The sequence below is a fragment of the Canis lupus genome, chromosome 9 (assembly GCF_011100685.1).
Source record: "Canis lupus familiaris isolate Mischka breed German Shepherd chromosome 9, alternate assembly UU_Cfam_GSD_1.0, whole genome shotgun sequence".
Lineage (NCBI taxonomy): Eukaryota > Metazoa > Chordata > Mammalia > Carnivora > Canidae > Canis > Canis lupus.
In genome coordinates, this window is record NC_049230.1 from 15,982,010 (window position 1) to 16,008,434 (window position 26,425).

At 43.2% G+C, this 26,425-nt stretch overlaps 1 protein-coding gene and 1 long non-coding RNA gene across 12 annotated transcripts in view; one reads left to right on the forward strand and one right to left on the reverse strand.

Moving 5' to 3' along the window:
• The window catches only part of MARCHF10 (membrane associated ring-CH-type finger 10), an 88,763-nt gene that overhangs the window by 23,313 nt on the left and 39,025 nt on the right, over positions 1–26,425 (forward strand). For 6 of the 7 annotated variants that reach the window (XM_038546941.1, XM_038546942.1, XM_038546943.1 and 3 more), the window contains exon 4: positions 17,694–17,865. In XM_038546941.1, the coding sequence (XP_038402869.1) occupies positions 17,694–17,865 (172 nt within the window). Of the gene's footprint in view, positions 1–17,693; positions 17,866–25,129; positions 25,690–26,425 lie in introns of those variants that run through there. The other variant, XM_038546947.1, reaches the window with a different exon arrangement.
• LOC102156027 lies at positions 9,073–25,684 on the reverse strand. 5 transcript variants are annotated; one of them, XR_005364312.1, is made up of 6 exons: positions 25,453–25,684; positions 24,416–24,498; positions 21,658–21,746; positions 21,171–21,379; positions 15,507–15,675; positions 13,478–13,618 (listed from the first exon to the last, which is right to left on the reverse strand). It is a non-coding gene; the product is annotated as an uncharacterized LOC102156027 (long non-coding RNA). The 5 variants fall into 5 exon arrangements; XR_005364314.1 differs by lacking the exons at positions 13,478–13,618; positions 15,507–15,675 and adding an exon at positions 9,073–10,094 and having other exon boundaries at positions 25,453–25,682; XR_005364310.1 differs by lacking the exon at positions 15,507–15,675 and having other exon boundaries at positions 25,453–25,680.

Genomic DNA, 26,425 nt, shown 5'->3' on the forward strand with positions numbered 1-26,425 from the left:
TCAGACTCAAGATGCTGACTGCATCATCTGTTTCCCTCAAAATGGTTCCTCTTCCTGAATTTATTTCTGCCCAAGTCAGAATTCTAGAAATTCTCTTGGATTCCTTCTCCTGCTCCTTCTCACACGTTGCAGCAATCAGACACCAAAGCCAAACTGTCTTGTCTCCTTTGTTGTGAATCTGACCATTAGCACACTCCTCTGCAGGGCCATCTTTTTCGGCCTGGAAATTGTAGGACTCATTTCCTTGGACTTTTTTTTTTTTTTTAAGATTTTATTTTATTTATTCATGAGAGAGAGAGAGAGGCAGAGACACAGGCAGAGGGAGAAGCAGGCTCCATGAAGAAGGGACTTCTCCCTTCTCCTGGAGCAGGGAGCCCGATGTGGGACTCAATCCAGGGTCTCCAGGATCAGGCCCTGGGCTGAAGGAGGCACTAAACCGCTGAGGCACTAAACTCGGGCTGCCCTCCTCAGACATTTTCTCTTCACCTCACCTCTTCCAGCCAGTCTTCCAGACTGCAGTAGGAGTGATTCCTCTGCAAGCAAATCGGATCATGTCACTCCCCTATTAAAAATTCTTGGGCAGAGCAGTCCAGGTGGCTCAGCGGTTTAGCGCCGCCTTTAGCCCAGGGCCAGATCCTGGAGTCCTGGGATGGAGTCCCACGTCGGGCTCCCTGCATGGAGCCTGCTTCTCCCTCTGCCTGTGTCTCTGCCTCTCTCTCCCTCTCTGTGTGTCTGTCATGAATAAATAAATAAAATCTTTAATAAAAAATAAATAAAAATAAAAATTCTCCGGCAGCCTGGGTGGCTCAGCAGTGTAGCACCACCTTCAGCCCAGGGTGTGATCCTGGAGTCCTGGGATGGAGTCTCATGTCAGGTTCCCTGCATGGAGCCTGCTTCTCCCTCTGCCTATGTCTCTGCTTCTCTATTTCATGAATAAATAAAATATTTAAAAATAAATAAAATAGAATAAAAATTATTTACTGGGAGACACCTAGGTGGCTCAGTGGTTGAGCATCTGCCTTTGGCTCAGGGCATGATCCCGGGGTCCCTGAGGGGAGCCAGCTTCTCTCTCTGCCTTTGTCTCTGCCTCTCTTTCTGTGTCTCTCATGAATGAATAAATAAAATCTTTTAAAAAATTCTTTAGTGGATCCCCATTGTCTTTGGGATTAAGCGCAAACACTTTAGCAAGGTACTTAAATCCCTTGATGGCCTGACCCTCAACTCTGAGGGCACCTCTTCTGTGAAGTTTCTAGAGCTTCTCCTGGGGGTCAGGGGACTTTACTGTTGTTCCTCCTCTGGATTCCCATAACACTCTCTGGGTTCAAGTCCACCTTGGGATACATCTTCTCATCTCCCTACCCCCCCTTAGGCTGGAAGCTACTCAAGAGCAAGTGCTGTTTATTGTCATATTTCCAGAGACCACCACATAATAGGAGCTCAGTGAATGGATGACGGCTGACAGCTACACGAGTGTTTTAGGAATGCACACACATTGAAGTCATAGTTATATAGTCGTAAGAGCCAAAATAGGAAACTTCCCCATGAATGAAAGAAAACAGGAGATGCTGTCACTTGGACTGGAGTGCTCCCTGACCTTGCTTGCAATTCCTGAGAGGCAAGTAGTTTAGTGAGGCTGTCAAGGTGCCATGGCCAGTTTGGGCTTGAAGATGAGTCAGTTACAATCAATCACTTGGAAACCTCCACACTGGTGGTGACCAGAGAGTGACCAGAAGAGAGCATTCTTTCCCAGGCATACCCCTCTGCACATGGACAGATGGCTTCTTCAGAGCCCCGGGTAAGTTCCTTTTGTCACAGATAGGCAAGAACATGAGGACATAAGAAAGTCTGGGTTCAAGCTCTCTGTGGACAAAAGAAACTCAGAATGTCCTATGTTCTACCAGCTAACTCACCAGACTACATGGGATATTTCCTTTATGATTAGATTATAGATTAATTGGAATACCTGGCATGCATGCCCGCCTGTGGGCAAGCCAGGGTGCTGGAGACTTCAACAGCATTAAAGGAGCACACAAATTGCTAACTGTATGCTGGGCAGAGCCAGCAGTGCTTCATTTCTCCTTCATTTCTGTGCTTTGTCTGAGTTCCACTAGGTAATTTAAAAATAGGCCATGGCAGTAAAATGGGGCAACTGTCAGTTCAAATTGCAGTTGCTTCCAGAATGTTGTCCTGCCTTTTTTAACAGATAAGCAAGACAGCCTAAAGTCAGTCCTTCCACTAGGGTGATTTTATCCTGTGGCCGGGTGATCCAAACACCAATTGTTATCCCAGCTCAGTGAAATTGTCAATGCCGAGAATTGGTGGCCTCTGACCCAGAGAGTTCCTTGTGTTAATTGGACTCAGCAGCTCCGAAATTGTATGAGAAAATTATAATAGTTTTTTTTTTCCATTTTATGTAATGCTGTGTATTTCAGTTTACTGTATTTTATTAAAACTCCCTACTTTTAAAAAAATTGCCCTAATTTTTAAAACCAAAAAACTTGTTAAAAGCCAATTAAAATTCCAGCTATCAAAATTTTAAATATTTTCAGTTGCAAGATATTATTTGGGTGCATACCTGCATTAAACATGATTTACAACATACAGCATTTCATCCTAAAGTCTTTGGTATTGCTTTTATATTGCTTTATTCATTAAGGAATTATGAACCGCTTGTGTCCAAGACATGCTAGTAGGTGCTATGGGGATAGGGTACTAAATAAACCATGCCCCAGACCTTGGGTAGATCACAGGGTTGGTGAAATAAGATGTTGCAGAAATGCCCACAGTTCAAGATAGTATCTGATGAGTGTAAGAAAAAGCAAAAAGAACTCTGGAAAGGCTGATAGAGGATGTAGTTGTTCCCCCTGGATCTTAAGGCATGACAGGATCTGGGGAGCTGAGGCATGGCAGCTTTACAGGTGGCAGGAATAGTCAAAGTCAGAGATATGGGCACTCTTGGGCCAGGGTGAGCTGTCCAGTCTTCCTGCAGCTAAGAGCATGTACATCAAATCTCTTTTCAGAGCTCCCTTCCGGGGAGGGGGGAAGGGGGCCCCAGTCATATCCCTCCTGCACCCTTTCCTTAGGATCAGGAGATAGGAGGGTGCCCTTCTCGCTCCTAGTTCTGCTCCCAGACCACTGCTTCCCAGGCTCTGATGGAAACACAGGTGCACTAAGGCTTGGCTGTTTTATTTTGCTATCCACTCTCCCACCCCTCATCATCCCTACTACCTCCTATCTCTTCCACGTTGAAGGCTCTAGCAGTGGCTGGCTCTCTGTTCACTCATCTTCTCATCTGCCGAAATCCTGGATGACTTCAGCACCCTCCTGGATCATCAGGCCACACCCTGGCTTCTCAGTTCTGGATGCATCTTAAGTGTCCCCTCCATTCTACTCTGCTACCACCTCCCCACCCCCCCTACACATCCTGGCCTGCATGTGACATCAACCAGAAGGCCTCCATCTCCAATTTCCACTGATCACACCAGACTTCCAGCTTCCTGCTCATCCATTTTTACAATGACATCTCTTCTACCTCTTGGGAATCTCTGGTCCATTGGCCCTTTGCTCTCTCGTGGGCCCTGACTGACTCTCTCTTCCTAAGCAGTCTAGATTCTGTGCTTAATCTTCTTAATGAGGGGCACCTGGGTGGTTGAGTGTCCAACTCTTGATCTCAGCTCAGGTCTTGAGCTCAGGGATGTGAGTTTAGCCCTGCTTTGGGCTCCACACTGGGGATGGAGACTACTTGGGAAAAAAAAATCCTCTTACTAATTCCTATGCCCTTTGTCTTTTTTTCTCATCTCTCTGGCAAAACCCCAGCCATCTGTGGTCCCTAGGTCTCAATCCAGGACCCTGGCAGCTGCTGGAGAAAAAAATCACTCAAATGTGAGATGTGATGCCCACTGAAAGGTCACAGCCACCAACCTCCTAGAACCCCTCAGTGCTGCCCAGTTTAACTGTCCAACTCTCTCTCCCACTTCAAATCTTCTTCCTTTTGTCCGGTCTTCCCTCCACTCTTCCATCTCACACCTCGGGGGTCCTCAGACAGCTTCCTCAGCTCACTACGGCCCTGCCCACCCACTCCCTTCCTTGTGCGCCGCCCTCTCCTCACTCCCACCGGTTCCAAGCCTCTCCACCTCCGCTCAAGATCCACTGGGACCCTTATCCATCCAGCTTTCCCTGCCTGCATCTCCAGCTGCCCAACAGCCTTCCCATCAGCATCTAATCATGGTCCAAGGTCTCCTACCAAAAGAAAAAAAAAAAAGAACAGTTCTTCCTTGATCCCACATCCCCTCCACTGGTTTCTTCTCCTTCACAGCCAAAGTTCTCAAAAGAATTATTTACACTGACTGACTCCATTTCCCCACCTCCCACTCACTCCTCAACCCACACCAATCTGGCTTCCATGCTCGTCATTCCACTGAAATGGCACTTTGTCAAATAACTTCCTTGTCTCTCAATGTGCCAGGTCTTTCATTCCTCACCATGCTTGCCCTCTCTGCAGCTTTGACTGGCTTCCTTCCTCAGTCCCTCTGGAAACACTGCATTCCCTGAGCTCCTGCAAAGCCACCTTCTCCTCCAGGTTCCTCCCTTGTCTCTGGAGGTGGCTTCTCCTCCTCCTTCACCCAGGCTCTGAGTCCCAATATTCCTCAAGGCTTGGTTCTCTTCTCATTCCATACCTCGGGGTTTATCCTATTTTTGGATCACAGACCTCTGGAACAGTATGGTGAACTCCTAGATCCTCTTCTCAGAACATTCACAAATGCATAAAATAATAATACATAGGGCTTCAAAGGAAACCACTTTTATCAAAATAGTCACCAAAATGTTTTTAGAAATCTGTGATTCAGTAAATTATGTGCTTCTTTATTAACACATTAAATAACAAGTGATGGGCGTGAAGGGGATTTTGAGGCATCTGTAACAACTTTAATGAAATGTGAAAATATCTTGATTGCTATTGGTGACAAAGTCATAGGTACTGCCAATAACTACTGTCGTTCATTGCCTGCATTCAGAAGGGAGAGCCATGCTTAGATTTCAGTTGGAGGCTAGTAGAAATAAACATATAATTTTCCCATCGAAGTTCATGACCTACCCCCAAGAAGTCTGCTCTCTAAATTCTCCTTAGGTCACCTCTTCAAGACTTTAACTGTCAAAGTCAAGTTGTTAATTGCCAATGACTCCCAGATCTCCATATCCAAATCAGAACTCATTTGTAATCTCCAGGTCTGAATATTCAACTGTTTACTCATTACATCTACTTGGAAGTTTCCACAAGCCCAATGCTACAGTCCCCAACCTGGCCCGTCACACATCCTTTTGTGTGTGGCATCAACAGAATCTGCCCTCTCTCTCTTCCTTACCCTCATATACTATTCAATCACCAAGTCCTTCCCATTTTACTTCTCCAATAGCTTTTTAATATGTGTGTGCTTCTCTTCTGTTGCCTAGTTAGGTTACTACAGAGACCTGGCCAGTCTTTACTTCTACTCCTCCAAATTCCACTTTCCCTTCCACAGGTGGAGTGACAGTGACCACTGAAACTCAGATCACATCCCTAGACCCCTTTAACGCTTTCTGTGACCTTCAGAATGGGAACCAAAATCCATGATGGAGCCAATAAGGCCCTGCAGGATCTGGCCCTCTGTACTGCCCTAGGTCTGTCCACATTGGATTTGGGTCCTTCTATGTGCCAGGCCACTTCCAGCAAAGGAATCTTTGTACATGCTATTCTCTCTTCTCACAACACACACCCTGCCTTCCCACTATGCCTCAGACATCAGCTCAGATTACTTTCTCAGGTTTTTCCAAACTGCCCCCTCCTCCAACTAGATTCGGACTCTTCTGTCCTATCTTCTGTGGCTGACCATATGCTTTAATTTAGGACTTGTAATTTTACATTTTTAAAATAATTATTTGATTAAATAATGCACCTTCCTACCAGGACTATAAGTTCTGTAAGGTCCAAGTCTTTGTTTTACTCGTCATTCCCATATCCCAACATACGTGGCTATACTGCCTTTTCCATGGAGGGTCACCTGTTAGTATAAATTTATGTTCATCCTAAAGCACCAAGTATGAGACATATCTTTTAAAATTTATCTCACATTGACTCTCCTTTATTGATCCTTGATCTCTCATTGTTACTAGATGATATCATGAAGGAAATGTTTATTATGAGCCATAAAAAAAAAAAAAAAAAAACAACAACTGGCAGTGTTGGGATCCCTGGGTGGCGCAGTGGTTTAGCGCCTGCCTTTGGCCCAGGGCGCGATCCTGGAGACCCGGGATCAAATCCCACGTCAGGCTCCCGGTGCATGGAGCCTGCTTCTCCCTCTGCCTGTGTCTCTGCCTCTCTCTCGCTCTCTCTGTGACTATCATAAATAAATAAAAATTAAAAAAACAAACAAACAAACAAACAAAAAAAAAACAACTGGCAGTGTTCCCACCAAGTACCTAGTTTATCCTGGCAGCCTGGCAACATCTATATATCTATATTACTGCTCCATTTCCTCCCAATATTTTACTCTGAGAGCTTCAAAATATATAGAAAACTTGGCAGAATTGTGTAATGAATATCCATATATCCACCACCTAGAGTCTACAATTGTTGACATTTTGCTATCGAATATCAATCTGCCCATCTATCCATCCACTGCTCCACCTTGTGTTTTGGTGCATTTCAAAGCCAGTTGCAGACATCAGTACTCTGCCCGCACACACACATACCCAAAAAGACACTTCAGCATGTACATCATTAACATTGTTAGTTATGAATATTTATGGCTTTTGTGGTTTGACTGTTCATGTTTTTTCTAGTTTTTTAGAGGCAGAAATTACCTGCAGTGATTATACAAATTTTAATAGTAATAGTTTTTTAAATTATTTTAATAATAATATTTAATGAGCTTTGACAAATGCATGTAACTGTGCATGTAACCCAAACCCCCATCAAGGTTTCTTCACCCCATGAAGACTCATGCCCCTTTCACTGATTCCTGTGCACGTGCCTTTCAGAGTTAGCTGCCATTCTGAGTGTTTTCCCCATAAATTATTTTTGCCTTTTCTTGTTCCATTTAAAAAAAAAAAGATTTCCTGAGCAGCCCAGGTGGCTCAACAGTTTAGCGTACCCTTCAGCCCAGGGCCTGATCCTGGAGACCCGGGATCAAGTCCCACATCGGGCTCCCTGCATGGAGCCTGCTTCTCCCTCTGCCTGTCTCTCTGCCTCTCTCTCTGTGTGTGTCTCTCATGAATAAATAAATAAGATCTTTAAAGTATATATATATATATATATATACTCCTCAATTACTGGATGGATCTGTCATAATTCTTTCTGCTGGCCATATACTTTGCTTCCAGCTTTTTGCTATAATAGTGCTATGATGAATATTCTTATAGATTTATGCATATCTTTAATTATCTCAAGTTTCCTGAAGTAGGAATTTATATTAGTAGATTAAAAGCATTACAAAGATTTAAAATTTTTTGTTCCCAAATTGTCTTCCGGGAATATTGGTATCAATTTACATTTCTAGAGGTGTATAAGAATGCTAGTTTCTACATAACTTTTCCAACTCTTCTTTTTTTTAAATTTTTGTCATTTGGAAAAATTACAATTAAAATCAGGTCTGGGGATCCCTGGGTGGCGCAGCGGTTTGGCGCCTGCCTTTGGCCCAGGGCGCGATCCTGGAGACCCGGGATCGAATCCCACATCAGGCTCCCGGTGCATGGAGCCTGCTTCTCCCTCTGCCTATGTCTCTGCCTCTCTCTCTCTCTCTGTGACTATCATAAATAAAAATAGAAAAAAAATAAAATAAAAAAATAAAATCAGGTCTGCCCTGAGGAGTATATTCTATAGACAAAGAGAACTACCAAGAAAGAATGAACTCTATATAATGGGTTTATTCCTAGAGTAATATTTATTTTGTAATTCTGACATTATTTCATGTTTATTACAGAATAAAACACAAAAATATTAATATAATTAAGGAATAAAGATGTTAAATGTAAAATACAAATATAATTTTTTTCAAGGAAGGGAAGGCTCCATATAGTGTTACATTTTAATTAGGGGCAGCCTGGGTGGCTCAGCGGTTTAGCGCCACCTTTGGCCCAGGGCCTGATCCTGGAGACCCAGATCGACTCCCATGTCAGGCTCCCTGCGTGCGGCCTGCTTCTCCCTCTGCCTGTGTCTCTGCCCCCCCCCCCCTCTCTGTGTCTCTCATGAATAAATAAATAAAATCTTTAAAAAAAAGAAATATCACTGTGAACTCATGATTTTTTTTAAATACATATTTCTAATTTAATTCTATTGAAAGGATTTAGGAACAATGTCATGACACTAGCAATGCACACACCTCACATGCAGATATTAATTCCTAAGTACCATTTTAACTAAAAGGAACAAAGCTTCTTGGATTCCAGTTCTAAAATAGGTAAAATACAAGGTGAAGCTATGATTTTTTTTATTGTACCAGAAAGCAAAGAAATGCTCAAAGACTAAAGTCAAGTTAACTTCACCTACTCACCATTTTTGGGACAACTGGAGAATCAAAGAATGTGATGAGGTAACTGAGTAAAATATATCCTTGAGACCACAATGATAACAAATAAATTACATTCATAAATAAAAAGAGAAGGGGGAGTTCTCCTTTAGAGAAGAATACCAGCTATTAATTGTAGAAAAAATGATAGAATTAGAAAAATCATAGTCTTGCTACTCCTGAATAATTATCAAATCAGGAAAAGGACATCAAAAGACACTAAAAGCACTGGATAAAATGTTGCTTATGTAGGCTATTCAATGTCAAAGAATCATTCAATGTCAAAGAATCATCACCTAATTACATTGGGGGAGGATGTAACTTTAAAGAAATGTGGTAGTGGGATGCCTGGGTGGCTCAGCGGTTGAGTGTCTGCCTTTGGCTCAGGGCGTGATCCTGGAATCCAGGATCAAGTCCTGCATCAGGCTCCCTACAGGGAACCTGCTTCTCCCTCTGCCTGTGTCTCTGCCCTCCCCCCATGAATAAATAAATCTTAAAAAAAAAAAAAAAAAAAAGAAAGAAAGAAATCTGGTGCTCACCACCTTTCCCTAGAAATTGAATAGCATTACCAAATAGCATTGTAAGGTGCTGATGGTGTGAGGTTATGAAGAAGGACACAACACGTATAGAATATGCATACCAAAAATGGTTAACCTGAATTTTATTATGAGGAAACAATCAAATTTGGAACTTAAGACCTATGAGGCTGGGACTCTTCAAAACAGTAAAAGACATGAAAAAACAAAAAGGCAGAAAACCAAAGACAAAAACAAAAAGGCAGAAAACCAAAGACATAAAAATTGCATGCAATGCATGTACTGGGATTGGCTCATAGATCAAAACAAAGTGCTAAAGACATTTTTGGACAATTTAAATATGCTCTACATATTAGACAATGTCACGGAAACTATTACATTTTCTTAGGTAAGATAAATGGTATAGTCACTTTTTAGGAGAATGCCTATTTTGATAGAAGATGCATGTTTAAGTACTTAGGGGTGAAGCATCAAGTCTAGTAACTTTGAAAAGCATATATATATACACACACACACACACACACACACAGAATGTGCACATGAGAGCACACACATGCAAATTGACAAAGAGTAATGGGTGTAATCTGTACTATTCTTTCAACTCGGTAGATCTGACGTGTTTCAAAGTAAGATTGAAAAATTATAAATAGGGATCTGTTGATGCAATGTATCATTAAGTGAAACAGTATATATGGTACAATTCTATTTCTGAATTATATTCATAGATATGCATAAATATGTGTTAGAGTAATGTCAGCTGATGTTAACAACGGGACCAAAACCGTGATGACTCCGTCCAGTCGTTTAATTCTTGTACCTGTAACAGTTCAGGCTGGATGAACCAGATCAGCAGGCAGCTCTCCTCCACCGGGACTTTCAGACTTGGGTTCAGTTGTCTTCAATGTACAACTTTCGAAGTTGTTACCTTTCAAGTTGAAGTGCTGAGCCAGGCACTGAGGCAGAATGCACACATCACTCCCACTCCCGCTGGCTGATTTTCCTCCTGAGTTCCCATCTAGTGGCAGGGGAGATGGAAACCTTCAAGGTGGGCGGCCATATCCAGCTTCAACTCACTGCTTGAGAAGGGATTTCGGTGGAAAGCTAGTAGCCTCCATCACAGATGGAGGTGGGAAGCTAGTAGCCTCCATCACAAATTCCCTTTAAAAGGGAATCTTAAAGTATATAGACCAAGCAGTTTGCAATTTTTATTTCAAGGTTCGTGGAGTTTTGAATGTTTTAATTTTTTTCTTAGACTTGTCTTTATTTTTCCATTATGAACATGCATGTTCTTTGTAATGAAGAATTACACTTTATAAAAATAAGCCACTGAAACTCCAAAAAAGATTATTTCACTGGCAAATCTGCAGGATGCTTTATTTCCCACTCTGAAACAAACATACATGCTAATCTTAAATACCATGTAAGCAGTTTTCTACTCAGACCCCAGTCTCTGCCACACTGACTCTCAATCGTTTGCTTGAATCTCAGAGCCCCTTCCCCACCATATGATCCCACCTTGCTATCCAGCTTTTTTTCTCCTCCCTCCTCCTACACACTTTGCTTTGGCCCCTTGCCCTGCTGTCTGAGAATCATGTCCTACCTGTTACTCCATCCATACCCTGGCTCCTGTGCTGCCTCTAGCCTAAGCGGTTACTACTCATCCTTCAGGTTCCAGAATCCACCACCTCCTCATGAGCCCTGCCTTGACTTCACATCTTTTTCTGTGGAATTCAGAACTGGTGCCAGCCGTTTATCGCTTAAATGTTGTTTTATGTTTTGCTAGTATGATATAATCTGATCTCTCCCATTGCAAGCTTTGTGTCTTTAGATGTCTTCGTGGTGCCTAGCATGGGGTTGAAGACATAGTGGTTTGCAAATGATACTTCTCAATTAATTCTCACATTTTATGACACCTTATTTTGAGTAGGAGGTATTTTTGTAGGTAGGTGATCTCCATTTGATGGCCAAATCTTTCATATTCCTCAGATGCTCCTCTCAACTAAAAGAGGAATATGAATTCAAATAAAGAATGGAGGAGAGGGATCCCTGGGTGGCGCAGTGGTTTAGTGCCTGCCTTTGGCCCAGGGCGTGATCCTGGAGATCCGGGATCGAATCCCGGTGCATGGAGCCTGCTTCTCCCTCCGCCTATGTCTCTGCCTCTCTCTCTCTCTCTCACTGTGTGCCTATCATAAAAAAAAAATGGAGGAGAAATATATTGTAGCCACATTATACCTGAGCAATACCCAACTGAGAACAGTCTCAATGTGCTACTAAACACTACACTGTAGTATTCAAATTTTTAAAATTCAACATTTTCTGGTCACATATCACTTCCTTACCCACTGCTTACCACACCGAACTCTATCCCAAAGAATACCATACACACTGTTTCCAAAAGCATGAAAATGTGTTGCCACATGTGTGTAAACTGACAGTGATTTCTACAACACACAAGGGATCAATTTGCATTATAATACCTACAAGTGTCAAGAAATCTGTCATGTTTGCTATTTTAGTAGCTTGCAGCTCTGAGTTTCACCCAGAGGCCATTCCGTAGTGAGATGGAAAGTACAAAGCCAATTCTACAGTCTCACATGCCCCTTCTTCAGGGAGCAGACCCAATGGTCATCAGACATTAATTTTTTTTAAAGATTTTTAAAATTTATTTATTCATGAGAGACACAGATTGAGAGAGGTGCAGAGACACAGGCAGAGGGAGAAGCAGGCTCCACACAGGGAGCCCGACATGGTACCTGATCCCAGGTCCCCAAGATCATGCCCTAGACTGAAGTCGACACTAAACCACCGAGCCACTCAGGCTGTCCTATCAGACATTAATTTAATCAAGGCCACTACTGCTTTCAGATCAGTGTCTTAGGCTGAGTCATTCCAACTTGCTAGCATGAGTATCACAGACAGTGGCAGGTGGTAGTGGTGGTGGGGCTCTTTATCAAAGTCAATGGTACAGACAGGTGTGGGTGATATTTATACACGTGGCAGACCACCTGACTCCAAAAAGCATCTTATGGCAAAATGGAGAGCAAGGGTTTATTGCTAATCCTGCTCTTGCCCAGCCCCATCTGGCAGCCATATCTTCAGGTAGGAGATACAAATGGGGTTAAGCAGCAATCTCAATCTGGCAGGCGGTACCGGAGTCAAAAACAAAACAAAACAACAACCAAAACCCAAAAAAAGGTTACTGATCCCTGTTCTTTATTGTTGTTGAAGTTTATAATTCCAATAATCTCAAAACTGTCCTAAACATGGGCAGGACTTTATGGTTCTTGAATACACAAAGGGGCCCATACTAGCCAGAACGCTATTTATAGAAGCTACCCTCAAATTCTCTGTTTTTGTGTTTGACGCATAATGTGAATGTGGACTTTGGAGGTTTGAAGGTACACATTTGCACCCATAGTCCCTTGGTCACCCTTCCCATGTTGTTACTGTTTGAATGTCGAGAATCACCATCTTGATCGTTGTTTTTCATACTCTCATGAAAACACATCCATTTCAAATGTCATAAACACGTGGTCTTTCTCTGGCACCAGCTGACACTACACTTTGCCTCTTCCCTCTTATTTCCAGCAGGTTGTATCCTGGTCTACACTGTGTCATAAGATCTTCTTAGCCCAGCTTTCCACCACATGACGTGGCAAAATGGGTTTAGTCTCTCCATCTATCAGAATTCAGTAGCACACGGTAGTGGAGGGAGGGAAGTGGTATACCAGTTGAGAACCTGTTCCTTGGGTCTCAGAAATGAGCCATGAGGCAAGAGCTGGAGAAAAGTTGGTTTTGTCTGTCTCTTAACTGCTTTAGTCTCCTTGCTCTTCTGCTCATCTTTGTTCACTGTCATCTTGCCATTCCAGACTCAACATTGTTAGGTCCCAGGTAAAAAAAAAAAAAAAAAAAAAAAACTCATCATTTTCATACCCCTGAGGAAATGCATTCCATTTCCATCCCTTGGGTCACCATCTTCAAGGCCTAACTAGAACCATTATAGTGTGACTGAGCTGTTACTCCAGTGTCACTGCATTCCCTGACAGAAGTTCCTTCTCTTCCTTGTTTGACTCTTTCTCTGAACTTCTGAGAGAGCCCAGACCTGGGAGATATATCTATCTATCTATCTATCTATCTATCTATCTATCTATCTATCTATCTATCTATATAGAGAGAGACTATATTGTATATATATGTATATATAATATATACAATAATATATCTCTATAATGCCAGAAGAGCAAGTAGGGGATTTTTGGAAAATGTTAAGTACAAATAACACTCTAGAAAATGTCAATTTTGATAATAACTTGTTTTAGTTCACATGGCTTTATTAGGACTTTCTCAGCAAATTACAAATAGAGAACTTAGAATACTCACATGTGTCATGTAACTCGATTTTTTTTCAAGTTTTTTCTAGTTTTTTTTTTTTTTTTTTTTTTTTTTTAATGCTTTAGACTTTGATTTTGAAAGAGCTGGTTTTCTTCCCTCAAAGGAATAGCAATGTGCTGTTGCCTCCACCTCCATGTGACATTTCAACTTAGGAACATATGGGGGAAGAAATGAAAATTGTAATTACTGTTCAAAATTACAAGAGGAAAAGACAGTTTTAAAAATCAACTTCAAATCAAAATAATTTAATTACTGTTTGATAATCTCTAAACATTGCTAAATATTTTCTGTCAGAGCTTTACTGCTCAAAAAAGAAATCGTACCATCTTTTCTTAAGACTAGATAAATTCCAACTACTTACAAGATGATCATAAATGATATAGTTTTTGAAAGAAACCAAGATTCCAATGTAGGAACTAATCCACCTTTCTATTCACATTTTTTCAGATGAGGTGAAAATCCAATAAAAGTTTTCATTTGGAATTTTGGTTTTTGCTTTCAACAATAGGTAGTTAATATTCAGTAGTTAGCTGGTTAATTTAATGGCTGAACATGAATGAACAACTAATTGAAAGGCCAATGCTTGTATGGCACTGCATGCCTGGCATTGTTCTGAGTGCTACCAACACATCTTAACTCATTTAATCCTCACAGAATCACCAAAAGGTAGACCACTATTGTTCATTGATGAAAAAACCTGAGATGCAGAGAGATGAACTAAAACTTACCCTAAAATATCAGAGAGGGTGACAAACCATGAGAGACTCCTAACTCTGGGAAATGAACAAGGAGTAGTGGAAGGGGAGGTGGGCAGGGCAACGGGGTGACTGGGTGATGGGCACTGAGGGGGGGCACTTGACAGGATGAGCACTGGGTGTTATACTATATGTTGGCAAATCAAACTCCAATAAAAAAATATATAAAATAAATAAATAAATAAATAAATAAAACTAACCCTATGTCACACAACAACTCTGAAAGGGCCAGGATTCCCTCCTAGGAAGTCTTAAATAGGGACGCCTGGGTGGCTTAGTGGTTGAGCACCTGCCTTTGGCCCAGGGCGTGATCCTGGAGTACTGGGATCAAGTCCCACATCGGGCTCCCAGCATGGAGCCTGCTTCTCTCTCTGCCTGTGTCTCTGCCTCTCGCTGTGTCTCTCATGAATAAATAAACTCTTAAAAAAAAAAAAAAAAAAAGAAGTCTTAAATACTACACTTTAGTGCCAGAATGAGTTACTCTGACTTGTCCCATCAAGGATCATCCTCCCTGCATAGTATGATAGGTTTTGATAAGAGAAGATAAATAAGAATGACAGAGAACATAAGAGGGCATGAATAAAGGCACAAAAAGTTGAAATGATTTGCTTACAATGACTCAATGAAACAAGCACATTCATAAGTATTACAGTTCCTGCCATTGTGACTTTAGTTTCCTGCTGACACAAAACCCTCTTTCAGCTACAACTTCTGGACTCTCTGGAATGATTACCAACCAGAAATAAGTTTGATGGAACCAGTAACCAGAAAAGGATGTACTCAGAATGCAGGTGCACAATTCCATATGTAATAGGCACTGTCTAGAAGGCCAAACTTTCTTTCACCTTTCATGTTATTAAAGGCTTGAAGTATAATGAGTGGGTGAAGGAAGGATAAATATGGCTTAACACCCACCCAATAAAAAAAATCTTGTCACCAACTCACTCCTCCCAGTTCACCACTGCTTGGGGCAAGCAAAAAATCCAGCCCTGGCTGAAGGTAACAGACCCACCAGTAATGGTGAACACTATTATTGTTCCTGACACTGTCACTGCAGATATTGGTAGTCTTAGCCCAGAACAGCTTTCTTGCCTTTGCATTGGTTAGAAATAAAGGGCTGAATAACAGGCTGTATGAGCCTGTATGAGCAGGCTTCTCTACCCACTAATGTCAGGTATTTGTGCTGGGCAGTGTGTGGAGGAAATTCCATCACATGTTCACTGATGCTCTTCTTGACTGTGACAGTCTTAGGCATCATAATTAAAATTTGCCCACATTACCTTCTCTGAAAACAGCCTGTATCTTGCTCAGAAATGACTTAATACTTCATCTTTGACATGTCACAATCATTTTCAAGGATTTCTATTAAATTCCAGAATCAAAAAGGAAAATGGAGAACCAATTCATTAAGTTCTTTCTTTTTCCCTGTCTCTTTATCTGATTTGTTTTCTAAAATGACAGAGAGAAACAATAATTATTTGTTTGAAGACTGTATCCAGACTCTAAATTACAAAACATGACTTATAATCTTAAAGGATAATGATCTGTCCACCTGCAAATTTATACAGACTTCTTTGGAGAAGACTGACAAGTAGGGGACTTTTTACAATTGTTTGTCTTAATGTTGCACCCAATAATTCAAAGCTACTCAGAGTATTTTCCCCGAGTCAGGAGCCTTGAAATGAAAATGCCACAACTGTCAGCAAGAACGATGAGCGAGATCAATACAAATTGCCACAGTTGGAAGGGGAGGAGGGGCATTAATGTAGCACTTTGTCTCCAAAAGACTGCATCTTCAGAGGACTTTCTAATACTAGACTAATGTGCCTGAAGAAGAACTGAGTGATCCTTCCCCTGGGAGGGAGGGGTGGAACCTTGGGGTTTTGTTCCAGGGTGTATCACAAATCATACCACCAGGACCTAAAACTGTAAGGCAGGGGGGCACCATAGGTGGCTCAGTTGGTTGAGTGTCTGGCTCCTGGTTTCAGCTCAGGTTACCACCTCTGTGTCTTGGGATCAAACCCAGCCTGGGTCTCAGTGAGGAGTCTGCTTGAGGATTCTTTCGTTCCTCCTCTGCCCCTATCCCTTAAAATATAAAAATCTTCTAAAAAAAAAAAAACTAAAAAAAAAATCATAATGTATGACTTAACTCCCTCCTCATGATCAGGTTTTCCATAGCCATTTACACTGCTTTTGTTATTTCTCTGGTGGATGTAGTTGTGGCAAAGTATATAACTACTGAATGCCTGGATAATTTCTGTTGTGTTGGAAAAGCTGTCCTGAGATACTCTGACACTGCAGGAATCATGATTTGGCTGTGCATAGATTTATACTGACTTCTTTTTTTTTTAATTTTATTTATTTATTCATGATAGTCACACACACACAGAGAGAGAGAGAGAGAGAGAGAGGCAGAGGGAGAAGCAGACTCCATACAGGGAGCCCGACGCGGGACTCAATCCCGGGTCTCCAGGACCGCGCCCCGGGCCAAAGGCAAGTGCCAAACCGCTGCACCACCCAGGGATCCCTATACTGACTTCTTTATAGAAGACTGACAAGTAGGAGACTTTTAAAAAGATTGGTCTGTCATAGGTTGCACCCAGTAATTCAGAATATTAAACTGAGGTTCAATCTTTTCAGCCCCAATACACTATCTAAATTTCCTTTTCAGGGATGCCTGGGTGGCTCAGTGGTTGGGCGGCTGCCTTCAGCTTGGGTCGTAATCCAGGGTCAAGTCCTGCATCAGGCTCCTGCGAAAAGCCTGCTTCTCCCTCTGCCTGTGTCTTTGCTTCTCTCTCTCTCTGTGTCTCTCATGAATAAATAAATCTTTTAGAAAAATTTCCTTTTCATTGTCAGGTATATGATTACCATAAGGAATATTTTTCCTCACCCAACCAGCAGTTCAAATAACAAAATCAGGGACACCTGGATGGCTCAGCGGTTGAGCATCTGCCTTCAGCTCAGGTCCTGATCCTGGGATCCGGGATCAAGTCCCACATCGGGCTCCTTGTGGGGAGCCTGCTTCTTCCTCTGCATATGTCTCTGTCTCTCTCTCTCTTATGAATAAATAAAATCTTTAAAACAAACAAAACAAAAATAACAAAAACAAGAAGTTTAAGGGCATTGATTGCTTCCTCTGCTTTCTTATGTAGCCTTTAACATGAGCTGTTTGGGTTTACATAAGGGTCAGAAATGCATTCTTGCCATAATGTTCTACATGATAGACTCACAGAAGTGCCTTCTTTTTATGTTCTACAAAACAGACTCATTAACTTTGCTATTATTTCTAACTGGTACTTCTAAATTGATACAGTCCATCAAAATCTCACTGGTAAAAAGGCATATTAAGCATGACAGGATGCTCCAGTGTTAGCGCTAAAGGAGGCCATGCATTCAGCTCTTCTCTCCTCTGCATAGCAAAGATGACCCACTTGGCCACTGATACTGACACCTTTCATTTTTGGTAGAGTTCTGCTGAGGAGGATCCTCTAGCCGAACCAAGACCATCTACCAAGAGTTCTGCAGCTCAGTGTGATTCCAGACTTCCAGCAATTGACCAAACATCAGTCAAACAGAAACATAAAAGTACCATGACTCCAAGGAAACTGGAGAAAGCAGGCCCCAGCAAACCCTCTTCAGGTGAGTGGCTGACTTGACTTACTGAAATTCACAAAATCTAAAATCCCAGTATTATAGGTAATGACAACAGTCAGTCAGATTGGTGGTATTGGTTATTCCTAATGTCCTCCAAATGGTAAATTCAGGTTTTGGAGGGTCCAGTGATCTTATGCAAATGGTAAAATTCATTCCAGGGTAGAATAGCAGGTCAAGGAGGTGTGAATTATGTAGAGTAAGTGTTCCCACTGCCCACATTTCCTGCCCAATCATTGGTTTTTGTGTGGCACTTGCCTGGAATTGGCACTTTTTTCATCTTCTTCACCCTCTGGTGGGGAGGAGTGAGGGGTGGATAAAGGCATTTGGCCCCAGGTATCAAATTTTATGACTCAAGCAAGAGCATGAAGAGCTGCTTTCAAAAGCATCTGAATGCCATAATTTGTAGCCAAGAAAGAGTAATAAAGTCCTCTGGTTCTGAGGTTGTCCTCTCTGGGAGAAAAAGGGCTTGATAAATCCTCCCTTTTGTGCAATTTGGTAAATAACTCACTCTTTAGCAGCCTTTGAAGCGGAGATCAGTCCTCCGCTTGAGGCAGAAGTGATTTAATAGTATCCAGAAAGAGGATAAATTCAAGTGAAAGCATGGAGTCCCTCGGGCTCATCCCCATCAAAGCCAACATATGGAGGACAAACTTGATTCCTCTAGGAACAGACTTCGAAGTTAGGGTAACTAGGCAGAAAGGTCTGCTTTCTGCTTGCAGTAGAATGGAAATGATCCAAATTAACTGCTGAAGAATTTGTAAATAGTGTGCAATTCATTTAAATACAAATCACAACTACTTTCTAATCCTAAATAGCTCTTGTCATGCAACCACCCGTCCAGTTAAGTCTTAATGCATTTTTAGAAAATGGCAGCTTTCCCTCAGATTAACCACCCACATTTTGTTGCTTTAATGAAGTTAAAAAAAAAACAAATTGGCTTCTGAAATGATGTCCTTCCAAGCAAAGCCTGAATTCTATTTCCTTATTTAATCAAGGGAAAGTATCATCAATAGTTAACAATTTCTCATTTTGAAGACTTAGTAGGAAGAATGTTTTTAATTCAGCTGTTTAAGAATGGAAGTAGAGCAGATAAGATCATTCCCCAAATATTTCAAAATACGTGTTGTAATTTATTGAATTGGGGATGTTTTTAATAGGAAAAAAATGAATTTAAGCTTAAATAATGCAATTCCATTCACTTGATATAATTCCTAGCCTTCTTACTAAAACTGGGTAGCTATTCAAATGGGCTGCTTTGTCATCTGTGGAGAATAATCATTAAAATGTACAGTTTAGGTCCACTAGATAATTTTGGTCTGTGTGATTAATACAGATGCTTTTCTGACTGAGCAAACTCCATATGGAACTTACAACACTGACAAAAGGAAGAATTAACTCACTTTACATTCTATAAAACATCACGTTTGAAGAATTACTAGCCTGGAAAACACCAAGGTTTAGGCAAGAGAGCCAAGTTGGCAGAAATATATCTATTTCATCAAATGAGGGATGTTACTTATAGTAAAAGCTTTTAAAAAGCACCAGCTTTATCATCCTATTATGACCCTAGACCATGTCCAAGATCCATGCAGGCGGGAGCTGAACTGGGCTCTGGCTGTCCAGCGAGGACAGCAGTCCTGATGATTGATGCCAGTTGCTACGGAAGCCGAAGCAGTTGTGCAGCAAATTGCGTTCATCAAGTTGGCTAAAAGCAAAGCGTTGGTGTGTTAAGATCCACTCATTTTACATGTGTAGATGCACCCTCAGAGTTCCTTAATTAGCACAGTGAAATGAGAGCCCAGAGACATGGTGAGAATTTAAGCCGAGTCTTTTCAGGAAAAGTCTAGTTGAGTGGCACTAGCAACTCAGAAGAATCAAACAAATACCCTGCTATTGGAGAAAAAGAGGACTTGGGGCCTAAATTATCTGTACATGTTGATCCAATTCACTGGGTAAATTCAGAGTTTCCTGCTTTTCTTCACCTCTGTAGAGAAATATTTTCCTAAAGCTTTTTGAGAATGATCCAAAGTTGGCAATGAATCGCCAAAACTTCTTCCCATTTCAGAACTGGGACTCTATGCAGAAACGAAGCATCAAACCCAGTGAAATCCCTTTGAAACATCTGTGTAATAGGCTACCCTTCCCCAATGAGCTATGCTAGACTTTTCCTGAATACAATAATATAGCCAGGAAATGCAGCCTGCCTTACGTGCAGATCTATGTAATGATAACCCATTCTATACAGGAGTTTTTCCTTATATCCATGTGAACTACCATCTAGAGCCCCTAAGAAGGCTATTTACAACCTAGGAACCAGTGGTACCCTCTACAAATAGATCTATAACTGTCAGATTTTCATTGGTCTTCACACTGTATTAGAAGGAATTCACACATTTTAAATTAAGTTCATATATTCCATGAAACTGTTGCTAAGTGAGTTGGCTTGTGATTCTCCATGCTATCTCCCTCCATGGGGTGTCAGGCAAGTGCTTTGGAGTCAAAATGTGTAGATTAGCATCTGGCCTTGTTTCTTATTTACTGTGTGGCCTTTGGACAAGTGACTTCTCTGTGCTCAGCTTCCTCATCTGTAAAGTGGGTTGGGCGGGGGGGGGGGGGGGGGGGGCGTCAAAATGGATCCTACCTGCTGGGATTGCTGTAAAGATTCAATGATAAAACGTATGCTCAGCCATTAGAATGGTGCCCCATACCATAAGCACTTGGTAAATTACAGCATTAGGATCTCTAGGACGTGAGAACTGTATTTAAGAGAATGAACTAGAAAACCTTGTTTTCTTTGCCTTAATGTGGTCCTCCTCCCCACAATCCTTTTTTTCTCTTTACCAAAAATCAGAGTTATACTTTAAAAATCCTGATATAAATGCAGGTACAGATGCTTTTACTACACCCTGAATTTCCAAAGCAAAACACAAAAGGGAAAAAAATGAATAATCAGAAAGCATTCACCAAGCCAGAGATTTGCTTTATCTCCAAAAAGACATGGAAAATTCAGGCAGTGAGTCAAGACCCAGCTGCGTCTGATGTGCAATGGATTCAGAAATCCCATTTCATGATCAAGGTGAACACTGATACAGGGTGGGATAGAAGCCTAGCAGAGTTACATATTCTTACTTCAGAATTTGGTATGGATTTGTGAAAAGCAGAGCAGTCTGCAGGCCCAGCAAATGCTGGGGGAAAGAGAAACACAGACAGCAACTGTGGCCTCCAACTCCTGGACTCCTGTCTACAACCAAGACCCCGCCCAGCCCTCGCCTGAGTTGTAAAGAAGTTACCTCTCCTTTCCAGGACACGTAGAGGCATCCAAAGGCCATTGTGCTGTGGGGTTCTGGCGCGTGAGTCCCGCAGTGCCTGCCTCAATGCCAGGCACACGGGAAATGAGTGTGCCCTCTCCTGTCACCTAGAGCTTGGGCACTGTCTTCAAGTTAGGTGCCAGGAAAATGGATCTGGATGGAGTCCTGGAGCCTGCTTCCAAAACCTTGCCCTTTAAAACAAAGCCAAGCATTCTGAAATTATCCTCACTTATTACTGAGTTCAGTGTTAGTCATTACCAGATTCACATTTGTGGGAGTAGCAAAACCTATTCAGCTTAATAATGGCTTATCGTGAAGACGTATTCTTGTAAAGCTAAGAAAGAACAGTGAATTCATATTTAAAAAGATAAACATCTAACATTAACTGTGGTCTCTTTTGAGTTGGGAAATATTTGAAGGGCAGCTTGGAAGAGAAATTTGAGGCAAATCCCAAATCTTCATAACTTACCTTGCAAATAAATCCTGAAGATTTTCTCAAAAGACCAAGATTAATGAATTTCCAGGCAGTTGTTGGTGTCCAACAACTTTCCAGGCCATCTGCCCAAGATAGAAAACAACCAACCTAAGTGAATGCTCCTGCTTTTATATACAGAATCAATTCATAATTGTTTATGATAATGCTTCCAAGACAGTAGGGCTTAGGGATGTCACAGAGTCCAGAATTTGAAGTCCTGGCACAGAATCCTCCTGGTCTACCACTTTATAGTCCTATAAATGTGAGCTGGCAAATTCTCTAAACTCTGTTTCCTCATCAGTAAAATCGAGTTATTACCTACCTCACCAGGTAAACAGGAGGATTAACATCTTAGGGAAGAGCTTAGGCCTTAGGTAAAGGTCAGTCCCCAATCCTCCCTTTACTTTTGAAGCCTACTCCCACCACCAACTGCTCCTCCAGGGTTGGCATCTTTTTATAAGCTGCTCAACCAAAATCATCTTAATTTGAGATGTAAGAGAGCTTATAACTTTATTATAAAAAATTTCAGGGGTGCCTGGCTGGCTCAGTCAGAAGAGCAAGCAACTCTTGATCTTGGGGTTGAGTATTCAAGCCCCACATTAGGTGTAGAGATCACATAAGTAAATAAACTTAAACATTTAACTATTTGTTTTGCAATGAGGTCATCCACTTACCTGGTACCTCTGAGATGTTAGCAAAGCCATCCAATCGGCCCTGCTATCCCAAGGAGGAAGATACCAAGACACATTAATTTCCTCATCCATCACCCATTCATTCTGCACTTTAGCATTTTGCTTAATGCATAATTACCTGCCAGGCACTACATGGGTGCTGGGCACACAGAAATAATAAAACAAACAAAACCTGCCCTACAGGGGCTCACAGCTTAGTGGAAGGGCAGGATACCATCATGTCCCTACACAGGAAAGTTCTATGAGCTTGTGGGCAGGGACAAGTGGGGTTAAAATTCCTAAATGACAGGAAATGTAGCCAGGTGGGGAAGGCAAGAATGAGGTGCCCCATAGGAGGTATGGAGTATGCAAAGGCATGGAGGAGAGAGACAAGAGGCAGAAAGACAGACACAGCCAAGGAACCACAAGTAGTCTAGGGCTTTGGGCCTGAAGCATCCCTAGACTAGAGCAGAGACATCCCCTGAGAGCTGATTAGAAATGCAGAACCTCAGGTCCCATTTCAGACTTACTGAACCAGAATTTGCCTTTAATAAGCTCTCTGGGATATCTGTATGAACATTTGAGTTTGAGAAGCTCTGCTTTAGGGTCAGCCTACAAATTAGGAAGTGTAGAGTATAAAGCTAACATCCTATAGGTAGGCAAGGACCCCAAGGGCCTTGCATGTCAAGCAGAAGGCACTGGAGCAGCAGCCAGGGAGGGGATCCAAGTGGGAAGCGATGCCATCCAACTGGCATTTTTAAAAGCGGACTGTAGCATGGAGAGGGGCTGGTGGAGAATGAAGGAAGCCTGATCTGTCAGACTGAGACACCAGACAAAGTGTAGGTGTGGTACAACCAGAGAGAAACGAGGGCTGGACCTGGAGTAAAAGCAGAGAGGATGGGGAAAGAGCTAGGCTTAAAGGATGTTCAAGGAAGAACATGGTAGGAGAACTGGTAGAACTTGGTGACTTTTGGGTGTGAGGATAAGGAAAAAGGAAGAACCAAAGTTGGAACACCCGGGTTGCTCAGCAGCTGAGCATCTGCTTTTGGTTCAGGCCATAATCCCAGGGTCCAAAGATCAGGTTCTGCATTGGGCTACCGGCTAGGAGCCCACTTCTCCCTCTGCTTATGTCTCTGCCTCTGTGTCTCTCATGAATAAATAAAATCTTAAAAGGAAGAACCAAAGAGAAGCTGGAGTTCTGACCAGAAAACTAGGCCAGTGGAGGTTGCCTTTGCCAAGGCTGAGAAAGCAAGAAGAGAGTTGGGCCCATCCTGTTGGTGTTGTCTGGAGGGGCAGGCAATCTGGCCAGAAGGAAATGCCAGCAAGCACCTGAGGATGCAGGTCTGTGGCTCAGCAGAGAGATCCTAGCCGCCAGCAGGAATCCAAAGGCCTGGAGCACAAGGGGGCTGAAGAGTGTCTTCCCTGTGAGAGTACATGGAGCAAACAGAAATAATGTGAGGACAGGACAGAAGGACAAGACAACCAGAGAAAGGATGTGAGAAGTAGGAGCCACTCCAGGAGCCTACAGAGGCATTTAGAAGTGAAGGAGCAGATACAAGTAAATAAGGACTGAGACACTACCCTCCATTATACTGTTAGTAATTGTTTCCATCTGGATGGTTCAAATGATGGCATTTTAGAACTGGAACCGATTTCAGTTGCAGTCTTTCCCAAATGTCTATGATAAGAATCACCAGGAAGGTACTTGATTAAAACACACATTCCTGGGTCCCATTCCTGACCCAGAGCATCAGATTCTCCAATAAAGCCGCCTACAAAACCACGTCTTTAATAAACACTACAAGTGATTGTCATCAGAGGTTTGGACATCTGTCTGAGAGCCTTCCTTCTAGAATTTTAAAGTTGAGAGATACCTGGGGAACCTGATAAGCTGCAGGTTCTGATTCAGTAGATTGGGGTGGGCCAAGATTCTGTGTGTCTAAGAAGTTCCCAGGAGGACATCCAGGCTGGTGGTCAAAGGACTGCCCTTGGAGGAGCAAGGCTAGGGAAAACACCTGTCTCATTCTGCAGATGAGGAAACAGGTTTCGAGAAGGTAAGCAGTTGATCCAAGGTGACCCACCTGGTTAGCGGCAGCGCTGAGAGATCTGTCACGCATGAGGGGGTCTCTCTGGATCGTGACTCCATTAGGTGCCCATACTCTGCCTACAGCAAGGTTGGCAGATTAAGTGTGAGGTTAGCAAGCAAATCATTAACTTCACTTGGACGCCTCCCTCGTCCACCTGCTTCTTTCCCCCTTGGTCCTTCTCTCCCTTTCCACGATCCCACCAGGATCTCTCTGCTTCTTTCTTTTTCCCAAGCCTCCTCTCTGCAGCAGAAAGGCCAGAGTAGGGCATGACCGCCACCTCCTCCTGCAGGCAGCTGGAGGACTGGTGGGGGAGAGCCTTACCTAGGTGAGGCCCTGCCAGCCACCGTATGTTGCAGCCGCCACAGCTAATTAGACTGGCTGTGGGTGGCTGTGGGAGAGAAGCAGGGACCCAGAGCCTCTACGCAGGAACTTAGTGGGGGAAGAACCTTCTTGTGTCTGGCAGGGAGACCAGAGACTCCAGGCTGGAAAAGGGTGTGATGATGAGGCCATGTCCCTCAGTTAACTCCTAAGTGACTCTGAGATCCAAGTCCGCCTGCCCCTATGGCACCTGGGCATGTGACCCCCGAAGAACACTTTTTGAGTTCTGATTCATTCACGGTTTTTTTGTTTTGTTTTGTTTTGTTTTTTTAAGATTGTCCTTTCCCACCGTGAGTGCTGCCTCCTGACTGCTCTTTTTCTTTTGTGCAGGTGACAGCAGCGAGCACCCTCTGTTCTGTGTTGAATATTCCCCTTACTGCTCCGTCTTTTCTTTCTCCCCCGTCCCGCAGCCCAATACCAATTACTGCTGCCTCCTCCTGCCACTCGTGCCACCTGCCTCCCCGGGGGCCCCGGCCCCCCGCCCACAGCTGCCCCTGGTGCCCTTCCCCTCCTTCATGAGCCCCTCCTCTGAGTCCCCGGGGCCCGTGCCCGAGTCCCCGGCCACCCTGTGCTACTTCCCCGTCTCCCGCCCCGCCCCGGCGGAGACCCCTGTGCTGTGCCTGCCCGGCCCCAGGAGGCCCAGTAAAATCTACCTGGTGTGGTAAGTGGCCCTCGGCCGGGCACACAGCACAGCGGAGGAGTCGGGGTGAGGGGGGACTTCAGGCTTCCAGAAGGCAGTGGACTGGACGGGAGGGGGAGCGGGGGGAGGCCCGAGGGCGAGGTCACCACCAACCCCGGGCGGTGAGGGGGGCAGGAAGACCACACAGCCGCCACCCCGCCTCTCAAGCTCCTCGCAGCGCCGAGGAGCCAGCGACCAATAAAATCCCGTCATCTCGCGAGACTCCTTGGATTTCTTCGCGCGTGCGCGCGTCGTCCGGCCGCCGGTGGCCACGTGACCGGGCGGGAGGGCGCAGGTGCTCCCGAGGCTTGCAGGCAGCTGGACGGCCCCTGGGAACCGCGCTTACAGGGGACTGGTTAGAGGACTCCGTCACTGCGTACGTTCCCTTCCCTGCCTACTTCTTTTTTTTTTTTTTTTTTTTTAATTTTTTTTATTTATTTATGATAGTTACAGAGAGAGAGAGAGGTAGAGACATAGGCAGAGGGAGAAGCAGGCTCCATGCACCGGGAGCCCGATGTGGGATTCGATCTCAGGTCTCCAGGATCGCGCCCTGGGCCAAAGGCAGGCGCCAAACCGCTGCGCCACCCAGGGATCCCCCTGCCTACTTCTTAGGCACCCCATTTCCCCAAATCAAAAAAAAAAAAAAAAAAAAAGAAAAGAAAAGAAAGGAAAGAAAAGAAAAGAAAAAATCCCACCTCCTGGGCTCCAAAATAAAATATTTACGGTACGTAATTAAGCTTTAATTAAGATCTCCTCTGGGTATGTGAGCCGGCACACAACTTCCAGCTCACCCAAAGAGGCGGGTAGACGCGACCTGTTGTTTGTGACTGTACAGAAAGCTGCCTGTTACACACCGAGGCAGCCCCGGCTCTTGCGATTAAGCTGTCATTCTTCCCACGATCTCAAAGGAGCAATACATTTTTAAAGGCATCTTCGGAGAATCTAGG